We start from the raw sequence: 18204 nt of genomic DNA, 5'->3' as shown, positions 1-18204 counted from the left end.
ACAAGTAACATTTCCTTATTTATGTATGGGAAGGAAGGAAGGAAGGAAGGAAGGAAGGAAGGAAGGAAGGGAGGGAGGGAGGGAGGGAGGGAGGGAGGGAGGGAGGGAGGGAGGGAGGGAGGAAGGAAGGAAGGAAGGAAGGAAGGAAGGAAGGAAAGAAGGAAGGAGGGGGGAGGGAGGAAGGGAGAGGGACGAAAACAGAGGGAGGGAGGAAGGAAGGAAAGAAGGGATATCTTTCCTCACATGTGGTGCTGTCACTGCAGCCAACAAAAGCTGGATGGAACCACTTTTGTGTTCATCTAAAATCTTTTCTGTTTTGTTAAAATCTTTTTCTGTCCTTGGAAGTATGTGCAAGATATTTTGGTTAGTGGGGGGAAAAAGTCACAAAACAGTGTTTTTAGGAAGCAGTTCTATTTTTGGAAAACAGATAAATGATATGTTAGGATATGCTCAGAAAAAGTCAAGGATGGTGAAGCTTAACATCATTCAAGGAGATTTTTCTCTGGCAGTGTGATTACTGGAAATTCTTATTTGTTGTGTTTTAAAAAAAAATTTGGGGGGTGCGCCTGAGTAGCTCAGTCGGTTACACATGTGACTTAGGCTCAGGTCATGATCTCAAGGTTTGTGAGTTCAAGCCCCACGTTGGGCTCTGTGCTGACAGCTGGGAGCCTGGAGCCTGCTTCGGATTCTGTCTCCCTCTCTCTCTGCCCCTTCCTTGCTCACATTCTGTCTGTCTCTGTCTCTCTCTCTAAAATAAATAAACATTTAAAAAAATAAAAAATAAAAATTTTGAATATTTATTAGTTTGGAAATATAAAACTTTTAAAAATTTAAATTGGGAAAAACATATGCCCTTGTACACTTTGTTTTAAAACTCCAAGCTCTAACATAGAAGCAGCTGTGACATAGTGGGGAGAACTCGTTCCAGCATATGTGACTTTACCAAGTGATATCATATGTCTGGGCCTCAGCTTTCTCATCTGAAAAATGGGTTAAATAATTCTGTCCTGCCTCCTTCACAACCCTGACCCTAATGTGTTATTATCTCACATTAAAAATATTATCTATGAATCACAAATTCTAAACACATACTTACAATGATAGAAACTATACCTATATTTTAAAAGACCGGGAGGGAATAATCACAATAGTAACAACTGTCTGTGTTCATTCAGTTGGTGGATGACTTTTTCCCATTAAATTGGTATGTTTTATTATTTCATTTTATTTTTTTAAGTTTATTTATTTATTTTGAGAGACACAGAGAGAGAGAGAGAAAGAGAGAAAACAGTGGGGGAGGGGCAGAGAGAGAGGGGGACAGAGGATCCAAAGCAGGCTCCGCGCTGACAGCCAAGTCCGATGTGGCGCTAGAACTCACGAACTGTGAGATCATGACTTGTGCTGAAATCAGACGCTTAACTGCTTGAGCCACCCAGGTGTCCCTTTATGTTTTATTATTTTAAAATCAATTCAAATTTCATATAAAAATAGCTACTTACAGAATGAAAAGCAACCTCTCTCCAAAAGGAAAGGATCATTCTCTTTCCAAGCCTGAGCTTCAGCCTGCTGCCCCACCTCCAAAAGGCTACTTGGAACCAGGGATTTAAAAATACAGTAGAGGGACACCTGGGTGGCTTAGTCGGTAGAGCATGGGACTCTTGATCTCCGGGTCATGAGTTGGAGCCCCACGTTGGGTGTAGAGATTACTTAACAACAACAAAAAGAACATAGTAGAAATGACATAGCTGCTCTGAATTTCATAAGGGCCAAGGAGCCCCGACCCTGAGCTCTTCAGAGATCCACCTAGAGAAATGGGACACTGGCCAAGGGTCACTTGAGGTTGACAGACACCCTGGGCACTGGGAGATGGGTAGGGCAGGAGACTGGACTAGGGATCCTAAGGTATTGAGGTCCATTAGTGTCATGTTTTATTTATTTATTTGTGTATTTAAATGTTTATTTTTGAGAGAGAGACAGAGTGTGAGCAGAGGAGGGGCAGACACACACACACACACACACACACACACACAGAATCTGAAGCAGTCTCCAGGCTCTGAGCTCTCAGCACAGAGCCCGACACGGGGCTTGAACTTGTGAATTTCAAGATCATGACCTGAGCTGAAATCGGATGCTTAACCAGGCGGTGCCACGTTTTTCAAATGTGAGTGGTGATAACAAAATTATTTCATGTGGCTCCAGACACAGACACACATTTTTTATTCCAGTGGTTATGTATTTATTTTTATGGCTACCTTCTATTTATGTTAAGTGTTGCCGGTTTTCCTTTTTACTGCGGGGAAATAATGCTCCTTTTCAATTCGTGTTGAAGTTACAAAAGAGGGTTGGTTTAAAGACATGTATTGAGTACGCGATTGAATAAATGGTTTAGGGATGGCCAAAATTATAAGGGGGGTTTGTGAAAGCCTGGGATTTGGGAAACATTGCTCTCATTGATTACTGGTTCCCGTGGAAGGAAAATGATCCCTTATTGTTAGAAATTAGTATAAGTACCAGGGAATTGCCTCAGGGTCTAGTCTTCACCATCAGTTCCAAACATATGTACACATACCTTGACAGAGTGTGTTGATTAACTGCACACGCGCACACCCTACACCGAGGCATACGGGCTCCTTCACACCCTGGGCTGAGTTTATGAATAGCATATTTGTACATGTGCTATATCTGGGCATGTGTAAAAATACATACCTTGGGCACAATCAAGTTGCTGTTTTAGACATTTCTTTATTCCCCCTACACAATGTGCTGGGACATGTGAGCCTGGCTTATTTATAGATGAGGATCACTTTTCAGAGAACTTGGGGGCAAACACTCCCAGGGCCCAGGAACTGGCAGCTCCATACTCCTAGAAGAGGCCTGCGGCTTCATAGGATGATGCCCGGACTAGATGCTGGGAGGCAAGGGAGCCCTACTATTTGCTGAGAAACTTTGGGAAAGTAACTTCTCTGCTCAGAGCCACAGTTGGACCACCTGACCTTTAAGCCCATCTGTAGCATGAACTTCTTCAGACCCCACAGCCTCCCCACCCCAACCACCAAATCACAGGCGGCTTGTGTGTCATTCATGCCAAGTCTCTAGCATCCCACACTCTGTGTACTAGCTGTGTGACCTGGGCCAAGTTACTTCTTCTTTTTTTAAAATGTTTATTTATTTTTGAGAGAGAGAGCAAAAGCAGGGGAGGGTAAGAGAGAGTGAGGGAGACACAGAATCCAAAGCAGGCTCCAGGCTCCGAGCTGTCAGCACAGAGCCTGACACGGGGCTCAAAATCACGAGCCACGAGATCATGACCTGAGCCAAAGTTGGACGCTTAACCGAATGAGCCACCCAGGTGCCCCTGGGCCAAGTTACTTCTGTCTCTGATCCTTAGGTCTCTTGTTTAACAATCCAAATAATACTATCTGCCGTAGCCATATGTATAGACCTGGGAGGATGTTCGTGATGTGTTAAATTTAAAAAAAGTAAAAGTTGCCCTATAATTCTATTTTTGTTTTGGAAAAAAAGGTGATTGAGCAAAAAATCCCAGTATGGGGGGGCCTGGCTGGGTCAGTAGGTAGAGCACGCAACTCTTGATCTTGGGGTTATGAGTTTGAACCCCACGTTGGGTATAGAGTTTACTTAAAACAAACAAACAAAAAACCCTAGTATGTACAGTATAATCCACATTTTAAAAGAGGGTATTTCTAAACATATAGGGGAAAATTCCAGAGGACAGACATCAAAACTAACAGAGGCTTTCTATGGATGATAAGGGTTTCTTCTTTTTTGCTTACGTGAACATGAAAAACGCATCTTCTAGGAATATAAACTAAAAGTAAGTAGAGGAAAATATGGAAAATAAGAAACATCTACCTTGAAGGATGATGGGAAGAATTAAGTGAGAAAACAAGCTCTCATTAAATGGGGACCTGTTGTGCCTTTTGATGGGGAGACTTCTCTGCTCTCGCCTACTCTCTGGTGGCTGTCAAGAGTAGGCCCTCACTTGGTTCTTGCCCAGCAACTCTCAGGAAGCACTGACCAAAAACAGCAAGGGGCCCACATTTTGGAAGCCACAGAAGTTAAAACGTCAGCCCTAGAAAGGCCAGGTCAGCATTTCCAACGTCACTCCCTAGAATGCTCATTCATGGGATGTTAACAGGGTTGCTGCAAGAGGGGCTGTGGGCAGAGGAGACTATGAAGTGCTTGGTTCAACAAGTTTAACGGATTTTCCATACAGCACTTGTCAGAGCCTTGCCAGCTCCAAGAAGGGGATTTGTGGGTAGTTTTCCCGGCCTTATTTGACCACGGAATACTTTTTTTCGAGAAGCACCTTTAGTGACTATTGTTTTACAAAGAACGATGATCTGATCTAACTCTTTCATTTATTTTTTTCTTTTAATTTCATGGGTGGGGAGAATGAAGCTGAGTGCGAAGGGCCTCTGTGAGGAGGAACAGGCTAAGCAACCACCTGAATCAGCAGCTTGACCTCCTGCCCTTCTTCCTCCCTCACTTCTGTTGCAGGAATATGCCCTGTGGCCCTTCTACCAAATGGAAGTTTCTCCTATACCTGTACCCCTTACCTAGATGTGAACAAAAGTCAGAGCAGCTGGGACAACTCAACACTCAAGACAGATTAGTCCCAGGGCAGAGAGACCTGGAAACCAGTGTTTCTGAGGCCAAGGAGCCCCACCTCCACCAGGAGAGAAGGAGAAAGCGAGCTGGTAACTACAGCTAGAGAGATGTAGGCAGAGGACCGTAGGGTGACTGGGAAAGGCCTTGGAGCTACATTTCCAAAGATGTAAGAATCCATGGGGTGACAACCGTGTCATGAGACCAACTCAGAGTCCACAGAAGCAAATGAGCCTCGTGCTCTCTGCTCGTGCTGCATGTACATCTGGGCCTAGCCAGGAGGCCACAGTAGGGATCAAGTCTCAGGACCAGCCTCTGCTCCTCTGTGGCCCTCAATCTCCTCTTCAGTAAGGCAAGTGCTTGGGCTAGATATGCTCTGAAGCGCTCTATCACTACGCCATACCCAAGCTCCATAGCTTAGTGGGTGGCATTCTTTGCAAGGAGCAAAAACTCTGCCCAACTTCTCTCGGGGACCGGATGTGAGCTGAGAGTCAGGCAGTGGTTGGCCCCTAAACCAGTTTAGGCAAATGGAGACACTGTGGCTGTAAGAATCCCAGTTCCCGAGCACATCCCAGAGCCCTCTCTGGCCTACCCACTGCCCACTCCCCATAGGACACTCACCGAGGCTCCTCGGGCACCGGCACTTGGTCCTTCTCCCAAGTAATGACAGGTGCTGGCAGCCCTTCAATGTGGCATTCAAACCGAGCAGTCCCGTTCTCCTCCACCACCTGAGACTCCGGGTGCAGAGAGAAGCCTGCGAGTGCTGGGGGTGAGGACAGAGACGCGTGGGCAGAGACAGGAGAGGAGCCCGGAAAAGACAGGGGGCACAGACAGTGAAACACACACAGGCACGCACATGCACACACAGAGAGACAGAGAAGTACAAGGTGACAGAAACACAAGCAGAGCAAATGCCAGCCAACAGAGACACAGTTGAAGAGGCAGCCGGGGGGTAAGAAGTGGAGACTACTGGTCAGATGCCGTGTCAGAATGAAGCGCAAAGCACTGCCCCCCAACCCCTAACATCACCATCATGGCCAGACTGCAGTAAGATGCACATTTCTTCTGGCCTAAAATTTCTTCACAGTGATTTTGTGTCTCTTGAGAACCGCCCCCCACCCAGGCTGGATGATGGGGCTTGTCCAGGTACTCCACCTGCTCCAGTGCCCCCCACTCTCACAAGCCTTTCTGGAGGGGAGCACAACTCTAGACTCTCAAACTCAAAGGGAAAGAAAAGGAGGAAGGAAAGGGGGGGGGGAAGGCAGCCACACCAGGAAAGGACCTACTGAGCAGAGGAAAGTGGAGTGAGCTCAAGAGATAGGCCTTTGTGCAAGGAGCTAATGGGGACCACACTTCCCGCACCCCAGGCCTCCCAGGTCTCAGTTCAGCCCCCGGTTGCAGGCACTTACTGGCGAGCTTGACCACTGCGGCCTGGCTGGCCACCGCTCCAAGGGGGCCATGGGCCAGGCAGGAATAGTTGCCCTCAATGAGCTCTGAGTTCCCAGGGCTCGCCTCCTCACTGCTATCAGGTGCTAGCGGCTGAGACAGCCATAAGGAGCCATTTGGTAGCAGGCGCAGGTGGTCGTGCTCAGGCAGAGAGCCTCCATCCTTGCTCCACGTGATGCTGGTGGGGGGTCCAGAAGCCCCCAGACCGCAGTCCAGCACTGCAGCTTGCTCTGGGCCCAGGATCACTTGCAGTGGCCCTGCCCCACAACTCAGCTCCACTGTTGTCTCCGGGGGCCACGGCAATTCACCTGCACAGAGAGGGCAAGGACCAGGGCTGTTAGTGTGGGTCCTCCCGCATTCCACAGCCTCCAGATCCTCGGTCACCTGCCCAGGGGCTGGGGCAGCTCGTGGAAGAAGAGGTCCCATAGAGAGATCTGCATCCAGATCCTTGGCTCCGCCCCATCACCTGTGATCTTGGGCAGTCTGCCGCCCTTCTCCGCGCCCACCTTCCCTGGCTGCTCAATTTCTTCATCAGCCAAAAAACACAGTTCACAGCAACATTCTTCATAATAGGTGAAAAGGAGAAACAACCCAAATGCCCAGCACCTGATGAGTGGCTAAATATACTCCTCAGCCATCAAAAGAAATGACAGTACCACTATCTGCTACCTGGATGAACTTTAAAAACTTTCTGCTAAGTGAAAGAAGCCAGTCGCAAAAATGCTACGTATTGTACAATCTCATTTCTAGGAAATGTCCAGAATGGGCAAATCCACAAAGACAGAAAGTAGATGAATGGCTGCCAGGGGCTAAGGAGAGGGAAGAATGAGGAACCATGGCAAAAGGATATGATGTTTCTTTTTTTGGGTGATGAGAATGTTCTGGTATTAGCCAGTGGTGATGGTCGTGCAAACCTGTGAACATCAGAAAGACCACTGACTTGTACACTCTAGACGGTGAAATCTGTGCTATGTGGATTTTATCTCAATAAAAAAAGTACACAGTAACCCCTTCCTCATAGGGCTGTTGGGAGTATTAAGTGGGACAAGGTGTGGAAAAGGAACACAGTGCCTGGCCTGGCACAGAACTGGCCCTCGGAAATGTCACTCCTCCCTGGAACCTTACAGATCATCTTGACCACTATCACCCAACCCACTTCTGTCCCAGTGACAGGAGAGGCTAAGCACTCCTCCCTACAGCTCAGTTCCCCTTGGTCATGCAGCAAGCCACAGCCCATCCCCAGGAGCCCCAGAAGAGCCTGTAGCTCCAACACAGCCCCTGCCACAAAGGGAGGACTAGGGGGGAGTTGGGGGAGGGGAATGCCATCCCAGGGTCAAGGCAAAAATACACAAAGGCCAATGTTTATCATTTTAACTACCATTTCAACAAGGCCCAGTAATAGTTATTCATAGAGAAATGCTTGGTTTTCCCAGTTGTGTTGACCAGAAGGTCGACCTGCTACCTCCCCGTCCCATACAAGCTCAATGACCCAAGGTCCCTTCTTATCCTCAGGCCTGACACTTTGCTTACAGGCACAACGGCACATCTGAGAATGTACCGAGGACAAAGATGAGTACGATGGCACATACTTAGTACAGAGCAGGTCTGGGCTGATAGCCACATGAGGGCATGCAGAAAGCCAAATGGCTTGGGAATCAGGCAACCCTCAAGTTCTAGACCTGGGTCTGTCACAGTCTAGCTGTGTGGCCTCGGGCCAGTCACTTCTTCTGGACTTTAATTTACTCAAACGTAGCTAGCAGGTGATGTCTGAGATTCTAAGATTTTAGGATTATTCAGTGAAGAGTCATACGTGGATAAACCTATTCCCAAACATATAGAACACCATTTGGGCACACATACAGACAGCCTTCCACACCTGAACATATGTGCCCCAGTTTCTGCCATACTTGTCATAACCTGGACATATAGATGTCCGTACTTAGAACCCCTGTCTGGGGGCGCCTGGGTGGCTCAGTCAATTGAATGTCCAACTTCAGCTCAGGTCACGATCTCACGGTTCGTGAGTTCGAGCCCCGCGTCGGGCTCTGGGCTGATGGCTCAGAGCCTGGAGCCTGCTTCCGATTCTGTGTCTCCCTCTCTCTCTGCCCCTCCCCCATTCATGCTCTGTCTCTCTGTCTCAAAAATAAATAAACATTAAAAAAAAAAAAAAAAAAGAACCCCTGTCTGTCTCCAGGCTCTCTTCCCATCACTCCTAGAGCAAAATAAGACTGAGGGGCAAAGACAAGTCCCAACTGGCTGAGTAAGGAGGCCAGGGCAGAAGCCAGGGCTCTGACACCAATGGGGCCTGAACAGGGCCTCTGCCTTTTTTTTTTTTTAATTTTTTAAATGTTTATTCATTTTTTGAGAGCAAGAGAGACAGACAGAGCATGAGTGGGGGAGGGGCAGAGAGAGAGGGAGACGCCCCCGGGGCTCTGCCTTTCTTAATTCATCAGAAAGGCTCTGCTGGCACCTCCAACTGCACAACCAGCCTCAGCATCACTAGTGAACGCAGGGACAGGCAGCCCTTGTCCTCACCCGGTTTCCATCCAGACTGGAGAAACCAGACTGGCCTTCACATCACTTTGGGCTATTTGCTGTGGTGGAAAGAGCATTTGACCTTGGGGCCAAAGATGTAGTTTTCAGTCTTGCTGCTCTGCCTACCAGTTGTGTGACAAACCCCTTAACCTCTCTGGGCCTTAGTTTCCAGATCTGTAAAATGAAGCCCATATGACCAAGCCTGTCAGGAGTAAACAAGATGATGGGTGTCGGCGCATCAATCAAGGAATGGGAGCTCATTCTTTACAGGCTCTTTATAAACTGTACAAATGTTTGCGTGGTTTTTTTTTTTTTTTTAATGAAAGATGTTACTTTAAAAAAAAAAACTACACAAATGTTAATTACAGTTCTTAACAGCCAGTCCCTTCTACCTCTAAAGCCCTAGATTCTATGATTCAAACATAGGGTAGGGGGAAGACAAGCCCGGGCTCTCAGCCCAGTGGCTTCCAATTGCCGGGTTCCAGCCGCTGAGCAGTCAGTTTGAGTTTCAAGGGAGAAAAGCCCCACATGACACGAATCCCTGAGCCCTGCGGCAGCCTCCCCGCCCCCCAAAGCACGTCCGGGGCCTGGAAAATCCCCTGCCGCGCTGAACAAACAATGTGAACAGTTGGGGCCTGAGCAGCTGCTGGGTATGTCAGCAGCCTGGGCTCTGGCGGGCAGGACGGCAGCCAGAGAGGCCGGTGGCTGGCTGGGGAGCCCAGAGGAGGCTCCGATTCCCTTCCTGAATATTCATGGATCAGCAGATGTCTGGCTTCGCCACCTCTGAGGAGCCAAGCACCCAGCAAGGTAGAACAGGGAAACCAACAGGGATGTAGATGAGGAGGGAACCAGCCCACCCTGGCCCAGGTTGGCGGAAATGTCTTTGAAGCTTGAGATTCCTCATTTTATAAGTGGGGAAGCTGAGGCCCGAAAGGTGGAGGGGTGGGGGTGTCTCATCTCTCCGGAAGACAGTAGGGGAAATGTTCTTTGACCTTTGGGGGATGAACCCAGCACTGAAGAGACAGTTGCCTTTGAATATGAGGGTTCTCTCTGCCTCAGTGCCCAACCCAATTTCTGTGCCCAGGACATGCATCCCCAGGGGTTCAGCTCAGGCGTCAGCCATCCATGAAGCTGGCCCTGCCTCCTCGGACAGAAGCTTTTTATGCTTTACATCACATAGCCGCTTGCGGGTCCCTTACCCATCCTTCCTCTTGCCTAGACGGACAACAGGGTGTTGGGCGGGGAGGGGGGGTGGGGACAAGCCTTGGTCTGGAGTCAAGGTCCTGGGTCATTTGTTACATGACCTTGGGCCCACTACTTTTACTCCTTCCAGCCTCAGTTTCCCCAGCCTAAAAAGGAAGAGTCTCCACTTTTCTCATGTTCGCCAAAATTCTGCCAGAAGCAGAGGACAGCACGCTCAGGAGGCTTGCTGACTGCCCCCAAATGTTTTGATTTTTAAACCTGTGGCGAATTTTGCATTCTGCTCCATCACATAGCAATGCTTCTTTTCACATAAACTTGGTCCCCACACCACCAAATCGCTTCATAAAAGCGACGCTCTGAGGAGTGGACCTTGTTTGTCCGGTGGCTTCTTGGCCACCCCTTTCCTGACACCCCCAGCCACTGTCATGGCTGACCCCCAAAGCCCTTCCCATGAGTCTTTCTCAGCTATCCCTCTCAGGACTGGGGCAGACACAGTGGACGCTTGCTGCCCACCAGCTTTGTGCCTCGATGGGGGCTCCTCTGCCACAATTCCTTCTCCTCAGCTTCCTTGGTGAGACCCTACCAGAGACACGGAGCTCCTATGCTTGGGAACCCTGAGGTCATCTCTCGATCTCCTTCTTCTAACAGGTTATTTTACCCACTTGCAGGATAAATTAGATTTTATGAGGCCCATTAGAACCCAGACAGAAAGGAGATTCGCTTCCGAGTCTCAGAGCCAGCTCGATGCTGTTTTGTGCGGTTAGTGGGGGCCAGGTGTGAGCCAGGGTTCCATTTCCCCGTGAACTCTCAGGAAAGGGGCCAGAGGGTGGGGGAGGGAAACCCAGCCTAGATGTCTCCTCCATGAAGCCAAGAACTTGCCGCAAACATCAATGCCTTGTCACTTTTGAATTTCGGGGCCCAACAGATTTACATCTTGTGTTCAGTGTGGGGCCAGTTCTCCATGATGCCGTTATGTCTTTTCCTAGGAGACCCAAGTCAGTGTCTTCCAGAAACTTCCTTCCCCACCCTCCCACCTTGGCGGCTTCCCTTACAAACACACTAAACCCCTCCCACCAACAGCTGAAAGGAGAGCTTGGGACAGTGGCCTGGGACACAAGGATGGGCACACAGTTCCCTTCATCTGTGATCCTGAGAGGCCCGGCCTCAGTGGACCTGACAGTAAAGCCACAGTCAGCTCCTGCCTCCCTCCCGTTCCCTGTGACCCTCTATCCCCATCAAAACGCTTTCAGCTCTCTGAAAGCACACTGCTATTCCATATGTTGTTCCTGCTGCTCCCTCTCCTTACGACAGCCATGCTATCCCTGGTTCTGATGTTGTTGCCTCTTTTCTGCCCCATGGGATCCTGAGCACCTTGGTCATTGCAGTTATCACTCTAGAGTTTTTACTTTCTTTCTCCCCAACGAGGCAACAAGCTCAGAATCATGTCCTCGGCAGCTTTCTAGATCCCTGGTACCTGAAACAGTGCCTGGTACATACTAGGTGCTCAATAAATATTCCTTGAACAGACAAGGGGACATGTGGAGACACAGCCCCATCATGCTGTTCTAAGCTTCACTTTCCTTATCTGTAAAAATTATAGGAACTCCTTTAAAGTCTGGACATGACGTGAATAACGTATGTGGAAAACTGCCTATGTGGCATCTAGTAGACACTTAACAAAATGCTTAAAAAGCACAGAGACAGAAAAGCAAACTCACACTGAAAGAAACTCTGTACTTAAACATTACAATCACTGGTGAGCTCACTACCTTACCAGTTCTCCTGCTATATGGCTCATATGATTAAAAATATTTCTCCTGTGCCCGCCTTTCTCTCCCTGTATGCTCTGATCATTTGCTGGAACTCTCTCCTCCAGACTATGTGACAAGCTAGTAAGTTTCTTATGGGAACCATCCAGAAGTCTTGGCTCTGCACCAGCTTACATACTCAGGTCTGCACCTGAAAGAGAGCTTACTGAGCCTCTGCTTCCCTGACCTCAATGACTCCAAAGCGCCTCAAATCCAGAGGATGCCTCAGCGTCAGCCTCAGCAGTGAGGTAGCCAACAGCCCAGCTTGATTCTATTTCTCTGCATGTCAGGGCCAGAACATTAGCTCTTTGATTTTCCTCCCAACCCCAGCTCCCATCACCCTCCTCCAACCAGGCTAGGGCTGGCGTCCTCCCCCATCAGAGCTGCTCTTACTCCTCCCCTCTCCGCACACTCCAGGGGGCTGGGAGCCCCAAAGCCCACCTGGCAATGACATCTGTTCTGCATCTGGAATTCTGTGTCAAGTCTGGTTGCTGTACCTCAGAAACAGCGGAGGCCAAACAGGAGGCAGCGGGTAGGGATGAATGGAGAAGGGTGAATTCCAGAGCCCAGCCTCAGACACACCAACTGAGGGAGGTCAAGCCCAAAGCGGGTAACTTCTCATGTGAGGGGGAGAGGGTGCAGAGAAACTGAACTTGGGTATGTGTGTACCAAATCCAGGGAAAATGTGGCTCCAAGAGCCAGGAGACTAGTTCCAGCCCCAGCTCAGTCCCTATCCATGCAGCTTTGGGGAGTCACTCGGCTTTCTCGTCTGGAAAATGGGTTCATGCTAAAATTACTTCTAAATTCCCTTCAGTGCTGCCATTCACTCTACTTGTGAGATAGCTTAACATGAAAGAGGTACCTTTAGAAGAAAAGAAAGGAACTGCTATTTTACACATAACGTATGATGAATTGGGCCATGAAAGTTCACAAAGGACCAGTGAAGGTATGGAGAAATTCTGGAGAAAACTCACTATTAAGAGGAACTTGTCTGACCTGGTTCCTAACCTCGATATGGGGTCAGAGAGGGCCACCCCAATGGAAGGGAGGTGGACCTCTGTGTCTCCGGGCTGAGAAAGAGATGGGGCAGAGAAAGCAGCTCTCAGGTTCTTGGAGCCTTCTTATTACTGACCTGTGGCATCCCCACTCCCCAAATTTTGATTGGGTGGAAGGGAGAGCCCCACTTCTTGCACTCAGCATTCTCCCACCACCCCCAGACAGAAGCCCCATTCCTACAAGTCTCCCCAGTTCCAATCCTTGACTGGAGCCGTGCTGGGGGACACCAGCCCCTTCACTCTGCCACGTTGAGGTTGCTGAAGCATCTGTTATTTTTTTACTTCCCTCTCCCTCACCCCCTGCAAACTCAATCTATCTTCAGATCCTACTAATTCTACTTTCTAAATATCTCTAGAAGCCTGGCCACACCAACTGCCACTACGCCGGTTGCCTCCATCCTCTCTTCTGGATTACTACAACAGCCTCCCAAGAAGCTGGAGCTTCCTGCTTCCAGTCCCGCCCCACTGACCGATTCTCCACACTGGCTGCAGGAGCTGATGCAAAGCTGATTTTAAAACTTGCCAAGGGCTCAGGCAGGCTCTCAGGCCAGAAACCTTGGTGGGACTTATAAAGTCCTTCAGGAGCTGGGCCCAGCCCCCATCTTCAGCCTTCTCTCTTGACACTTGTGGTACCAACCCCCCCTCCCCCCGCCCATCCCACTCCATCCTGCCCCATTCTCATCCCTGTGCTCTCCTCTCCTGCTAGGCTTAGCTTCATTCAGTGTCCTAAACGAAGTCACTCTGAGCACTTACATGGGCAGTTCACTCTGGAAAACTTTGCCCATCATCACTCTCCTTTTACAGGGCTAACTGACCCTCTGCACGGAGCTCTATTATTCATCACTTCCTGGAGGAAGCTTTTCCTGACCTTTCCAGACTACCTGTCATGTCAGTCTCCCTCCACCAGACAGCAAGCTCTGCACCAGGGACCAGGTCTGCCTCCTTTATTTCCCATATTCTAGGCACCAAGCACATGCTAGTCAAAAAGGGTGCTCAGTAAATATTTGTTGAATGAATGAATGAATGAATGACCTCGGTCCAGATCAGGGTGGCTAGTCAGAACCCTACAGGAGTGTCCCTAGGCCTGTTAAGCTTTGCTCACTCAAAGGGTTTGGGACTGAGGGCCAGTAGCCTCGTTGTTTTGGCCATGCACACTGCTGCCAAGGGAGCCCCAGCTCGGGCCCTGCCCCAGCCTTGTGCACTCAAGAGCAGGGAGAGGCCAGGTCTCCCAGGCAGACTGAACCCCTTGCAGGAGGCCCCACAGATATACCGTAACGATCGAGCGCAGCTCCCAGCCCTCATCCCGCTTTGCTGGGTGACCCAGAGCCGGTTCCTGGAGCTCTTGGAAGAGCGTAAGAGAGTCGGCACAACTATTCCTTAATCCCCTGGGCTCCCGGAGGACGGAGGCCTCTCCCGCACTTCCCCGCCCCCTTCACCTGACAATCCCGGGTTCCGAGCCAGGGCTGGAGAGGGGCGTGTCTTTGTGGGGAGAGAAGGGGTCCGAGCTTTTCCGGGCACTTTCCCACCCGCTGTTTGGGTTTCCTGGAGATGGGCCTGGGGCCGGCCAGACCAAGGTTCCTCCGCGGTCCCTGCCTCCCTCCGCCGTCCCAGCCTCCCTCCCACGTGGCCTGGCTGAGTCTCTCTGGAAAGCCGAAGCAGCTGGAGAGAAATACCCCTCCCCACCCCCACCTCTAAGTCCCTCCCCGACTCGCCCCGGACACATCCTCAGCTCCCCCCTCGCCAGGGAAGGCAAGAACTAGGCGAACAAAGCGGGCAGCCCATCCCCCTCCCCAGCTCTGCCACCTACCTTCCCCCTGGGCCGTCCCCCAAACGCACACAACACGGAAAGCAAGAGGACTAGGGTGGAAGAAGGAGCCCTAGGCACAGAGCACTGGGATTCCGTCACCCCAGCCCCAGCCCTTTCTCCAGTGTGGACAACTCTGACCCTTACCCCCACCCCCACCCCGCACTGAAGTGGTGGGGGGGGGGGGTGGCTGGAGGAGGCCTTGTTGACCTGGTCAACGCTTCCCTGACCTGCCCCTGGTGGGTGGGGCAGGAGTGACACGCGTCCCATCACGAGAGCGAGTGTTGGACAAGTCCACGAAAGCAACTGGTTTCCTGCCCCCCTCCCCCCGTCCACTCCGAGCCACGGGTTGGGGGAGCAACGCTAACTGTCCCCCCACCCCCCCCACACCGCCCCAACCAGCCCCAGGGACCACACCCACTGGGCAAAGTTGAGTGTTTTATCACCTCTGTCCTCGCTCAGTCCGGAATCGCCTGCCCTGTCCCCCCCACCACGGGCAAGGACACTCCCCAAAAGCCAAGGCCAAATATTAGCTCAGCCCCGTAAACACAACTACACACAATCTGGACACAAATGGAGGTGCAGATACACACCCCCAACACCCCTCTTTCACACACTCTCAACCCACGACACGCGCGGGCAAGGAGAGCCCGCCCGGCGCAAGCCACCAACGCCGCAGCCGCGGCCCCGCGATGCCACGCCGCGACTGTGACACGCACTGCGGACACGTACGCCCGCAGAAGCCCCCCGTCCCCACCCTCTGAACGCGCGCGCGCACACCCTCACACTCACACACTCACACTCACACACTCCAGACTCCGCAAAGCAAGGACACACACCCCCTGCGGCCAAGTCCGTGCCGCAGACAACCCCCCCCCCCCCCGGCCGCAGCCCGCAGCCCCCCAAGCACAGGCATCACGGGCACCGGGACGGGCAGCCCGCGCCCTGCGGCCCCGCACTCGCTCGGGACCCGGGACGCACGCCAGCCCCACGGCCAGGCGCAGCCCGGGGCGCGGGCGCACCGACACGCCGCAGCCGCTCCCGCCACTGCCGCGGCGCCCGCCCTTACCGCGCGCGGCCAGCAGGCAGAAGGTCAGCGCGACGAGCCCGCCGCCGCGGCCAGCGTCCCCCCGCGCCATGGGGCCCGGCTCGGGCCGCCGCCGCCGCCGCCGCCACCGCCTCCCCGCGCCTCGGCCGCCGCCGCCGGGGGAGGGCGCGCCGGGCGTCAGTGGCCCGGGGAGGCGCGGCGCCGCGGGCGGGGGCGCGGCCTCGGGGGCCCGGGCCCGAGCGGGGGCCGGCGCGGGGGCCCGGGCTGCCGCCGCCTCGCCCGCCCCTCCATCGCCATCTTGGGCGAACAGCCGGGGCGGGGGCGCCCGGCGAGTGCGGCCGCAGGGCCCGCCGGGGACCCCGGCCCCGCGCTCCGCGACCCTGCTCCGCGCGGGGCTCTGCTCTGCCGGGGTCTCTGGATCGCCTTGGGCCCCAGTTGGGCCGCTTGTTTCTGGGTCTGTTTGTCTCTTGGTCTCCCTGTCTCTGAGTCTCTTTCTGCCTCGGTGTCTCCGTTTCTTTTCCCTGCCGCTGCCTCAGGGTCTCCTCCAACTCGGTTCCAGGCTCAGTGGAGGCAGAGTCAAGGTCTCTGTCCGTCCCGCAGGCCCATCTTGCCACCTGAGCCCAGTCCATTTCCAGCCCAGATCCTGGCCTGAATCTTGTTAGCTTCTCCACAGGCTGCACCAGGAGATGCACTGAGGACAGGACAGTTCCCTCCTCATCCTCATTCGCATGGCCATTCCAAGCGGGAGACTTCTCTTGGCCTCCTTCTCTTGCTCTTGCAATTATCAAGCTAGGAAGAGCATACTCTACCCCAAGCACTCGCACATTTAGACCTCTCTACACCCCTGGGAGGGACAAGAAGGTTTTGCTCCCATTTTACAAACAGGGAAACTGAAGATAGAGGAGGTGAAGTGACTTGCCTAAGGACACGAGGCTAGGGAGCTTTCAGACTCAGGAGCGTCATTTTCTACTCATTCTTCGATGGTGCCTTCCCTGACCTGGCCACACGGGTTGCCTCAGTATCCCACAAATATTTCTTGTTCCAAAGCCGGGGATTCAATTATCAGGGCTAGGGTAGGGGAGGAATCCAGATTAAATGATCTATTTAAGGTCCCTTCCAAGTCCAAGATGCCATGATTCTTTTTAAGTTTATTTATTTATTTTGAAAGAGAGAGAGAGCAGCAAGCATGAGTGGGGAGAGGGGCAGAGAGAGAGAGAATTCTAAGCAGGCTCTGCTCTGTCAGCATAGAACCCAATGCGGGGCTTGATCTTATGAATAGTGCGATCCTGACCTGAGCTGAAATCAGCTGAAATCAAGAGTCAGACCCTTAACCGACTGAGCCACCAAGGCGCCCCAAGATGCCATGGTTTTTCATTCCTTAGGTGTCCAGTGTTCCCATGACGTAGAGCCATTTCATCTCTGTACCTGCTAGGTGCCTTACCCATTTGTTGCAAGTTACCTTTAATTATGGCCTGTACTTTGCAGATCTAACAGGCCCTGGCATATATTCATTTCTTGTCAGGCCCATCGGCAGCATTTGACTTACGTGAGCACCCCTGCTTTCTTTTTTAGTGATCTCATCTGGTCATCAAGGCTTTAAATGACATCTTTTTTTTTTTTTAAGTTCTTAGTTTATGCTTTCATGAAAAATCTGCACCATCACCACAGAGAAAGTCACTGCAGAATCTTTACTCCTTCTGTTGTCCAATCTCCAGCTCACTTTTCACCAGTACCAACATGGATCTGCAGTCCCCCTGACTTTCTTCGTTCCGTTCTTGCATTCCTTTTGTGTGTTCTTGAGGTCTTTATCTTCTCCTACAGGCCATGTCTTACAAGTCTATGTTTGGGTTCCTTTTTCTTTGCATCATCCAGTGAACCATAAATCATTACAAAGATGCCATCTGGTGTGGTCTTATACATTCTGGGTAGTTTTCCCCAAATTTCTGTCTTAGTACGGTACTGCTGCCTTTCCAGCGTGAAGAATATCGATGACCATTTGTTTCTGCTGAAATTCCTGGTCTGGATAGTTATCATGTCAATCATGATGGTGGCCAAGCTTCAGGCAGCCAGGGAGGAAAAGAGCTTAAATGACATCTATCTTTATGCTAAAGATGCCCGAATATATACTTCCAGCCTGGACCCTCTCCCTAGAACTCCAGACTCATATCCTGCCACCTGCTCAATATTCCCATTGGATGTCTAATAGGCATCTAAATTTAACATGCACAACTGAGCCTTGACCTTCCCTGTCAAACTTGTGCCTCCCACAGTCTCCTTGTCTGAGGTCCTAGCAGCTCCATCCTTCCCCTACCACAGGATCCAAGCTCCATCAGCTCTCATCTGGATTGTCACCCCACCTTAGGTCTCCTTTTTTCTGTCCTTGTACCTCTTCCGTCTTTTCCCAATACAGCAAGAGGCATCCTGTTACAGTGTGCACAAGATCATGTCACTTCTCTGCTCAAAACCCACCAGTACCTTCCATCTCAGAGCAAAAGCCAAAGTCCTTCCTGTGATGAGAAGGGCTGTGGTGGCCAGTTCCCTCCCTCCAGCCTCTAGACCTTTGCCCACCTAGTTCAGTGTGGAACTCTGCCTCCCGATCCCTCCTTCCTCACAACGTGCTCCCTCTCGCTATCCCCCTTCTTTCTAACATGCTCTACATTTTACTTATTTTATTTATAGTCT

The 18204-nt window shown here is 51.4% G+C and overlaps 1 protein-coding gene across 3 annotated transcripts in view; it reads right to left on the bottom strand.

The window, feature by feature from the left end:
* The window catches only part of IGDCC4 (immunoglobulin superfamily DCC subclass member 4), a 40559-nt gene extending 24871 nt beyond the window's left edge, over window positions 1-15688 (bottom strand). For all 3 annotated transcript variants that reach the window (XM_053223863.1, XM_053223865.1, XM_053223864.1), the window contains exons 1-3: window positions 15544-15688; window positions 6033-6377; window positions 5245-5386 (exon numbers count right to left, since the gene is read on the bottom strand). In XM_053223863.1, the coding sequence (XP_053079838.1) occupies window positions 5245-5386; window positions 6033-6377; window positions 15544-15613 (557 nt within the window). In that variant the 5' untranslated portion in view covers window positions 15614-15688. The remainder of the gene's footprint in view (window positions 1-5244; window positions 5387-6032; window positions 6378-15543) is intronic.
* Between the last annotated feature and the right edge of the window lie 2516 nt (window positions 15689-18204).

Source organism: Acinonyx jubatus, chromosome B3 (genome assembly GCF_027475565.1).
Source record: "Acinonyx jubatus isolate Ajub_Pintada_27869175 chromosome B3, VMU_Ajub_asm_v1.0, whole genome shotgun sequence".
Classification (NCBI taxonomy): Eukaryota; Metazoa; Chordata; class Mammalia; order Carnivora; family Felidae; genus Acinonyx; species Acinonyx jubatus.
The sequence above is the reverse complement of the archived record's forward strand: the minus strand, read 5'-3'. Positions and strand labels throughout refer to the sequence as shown.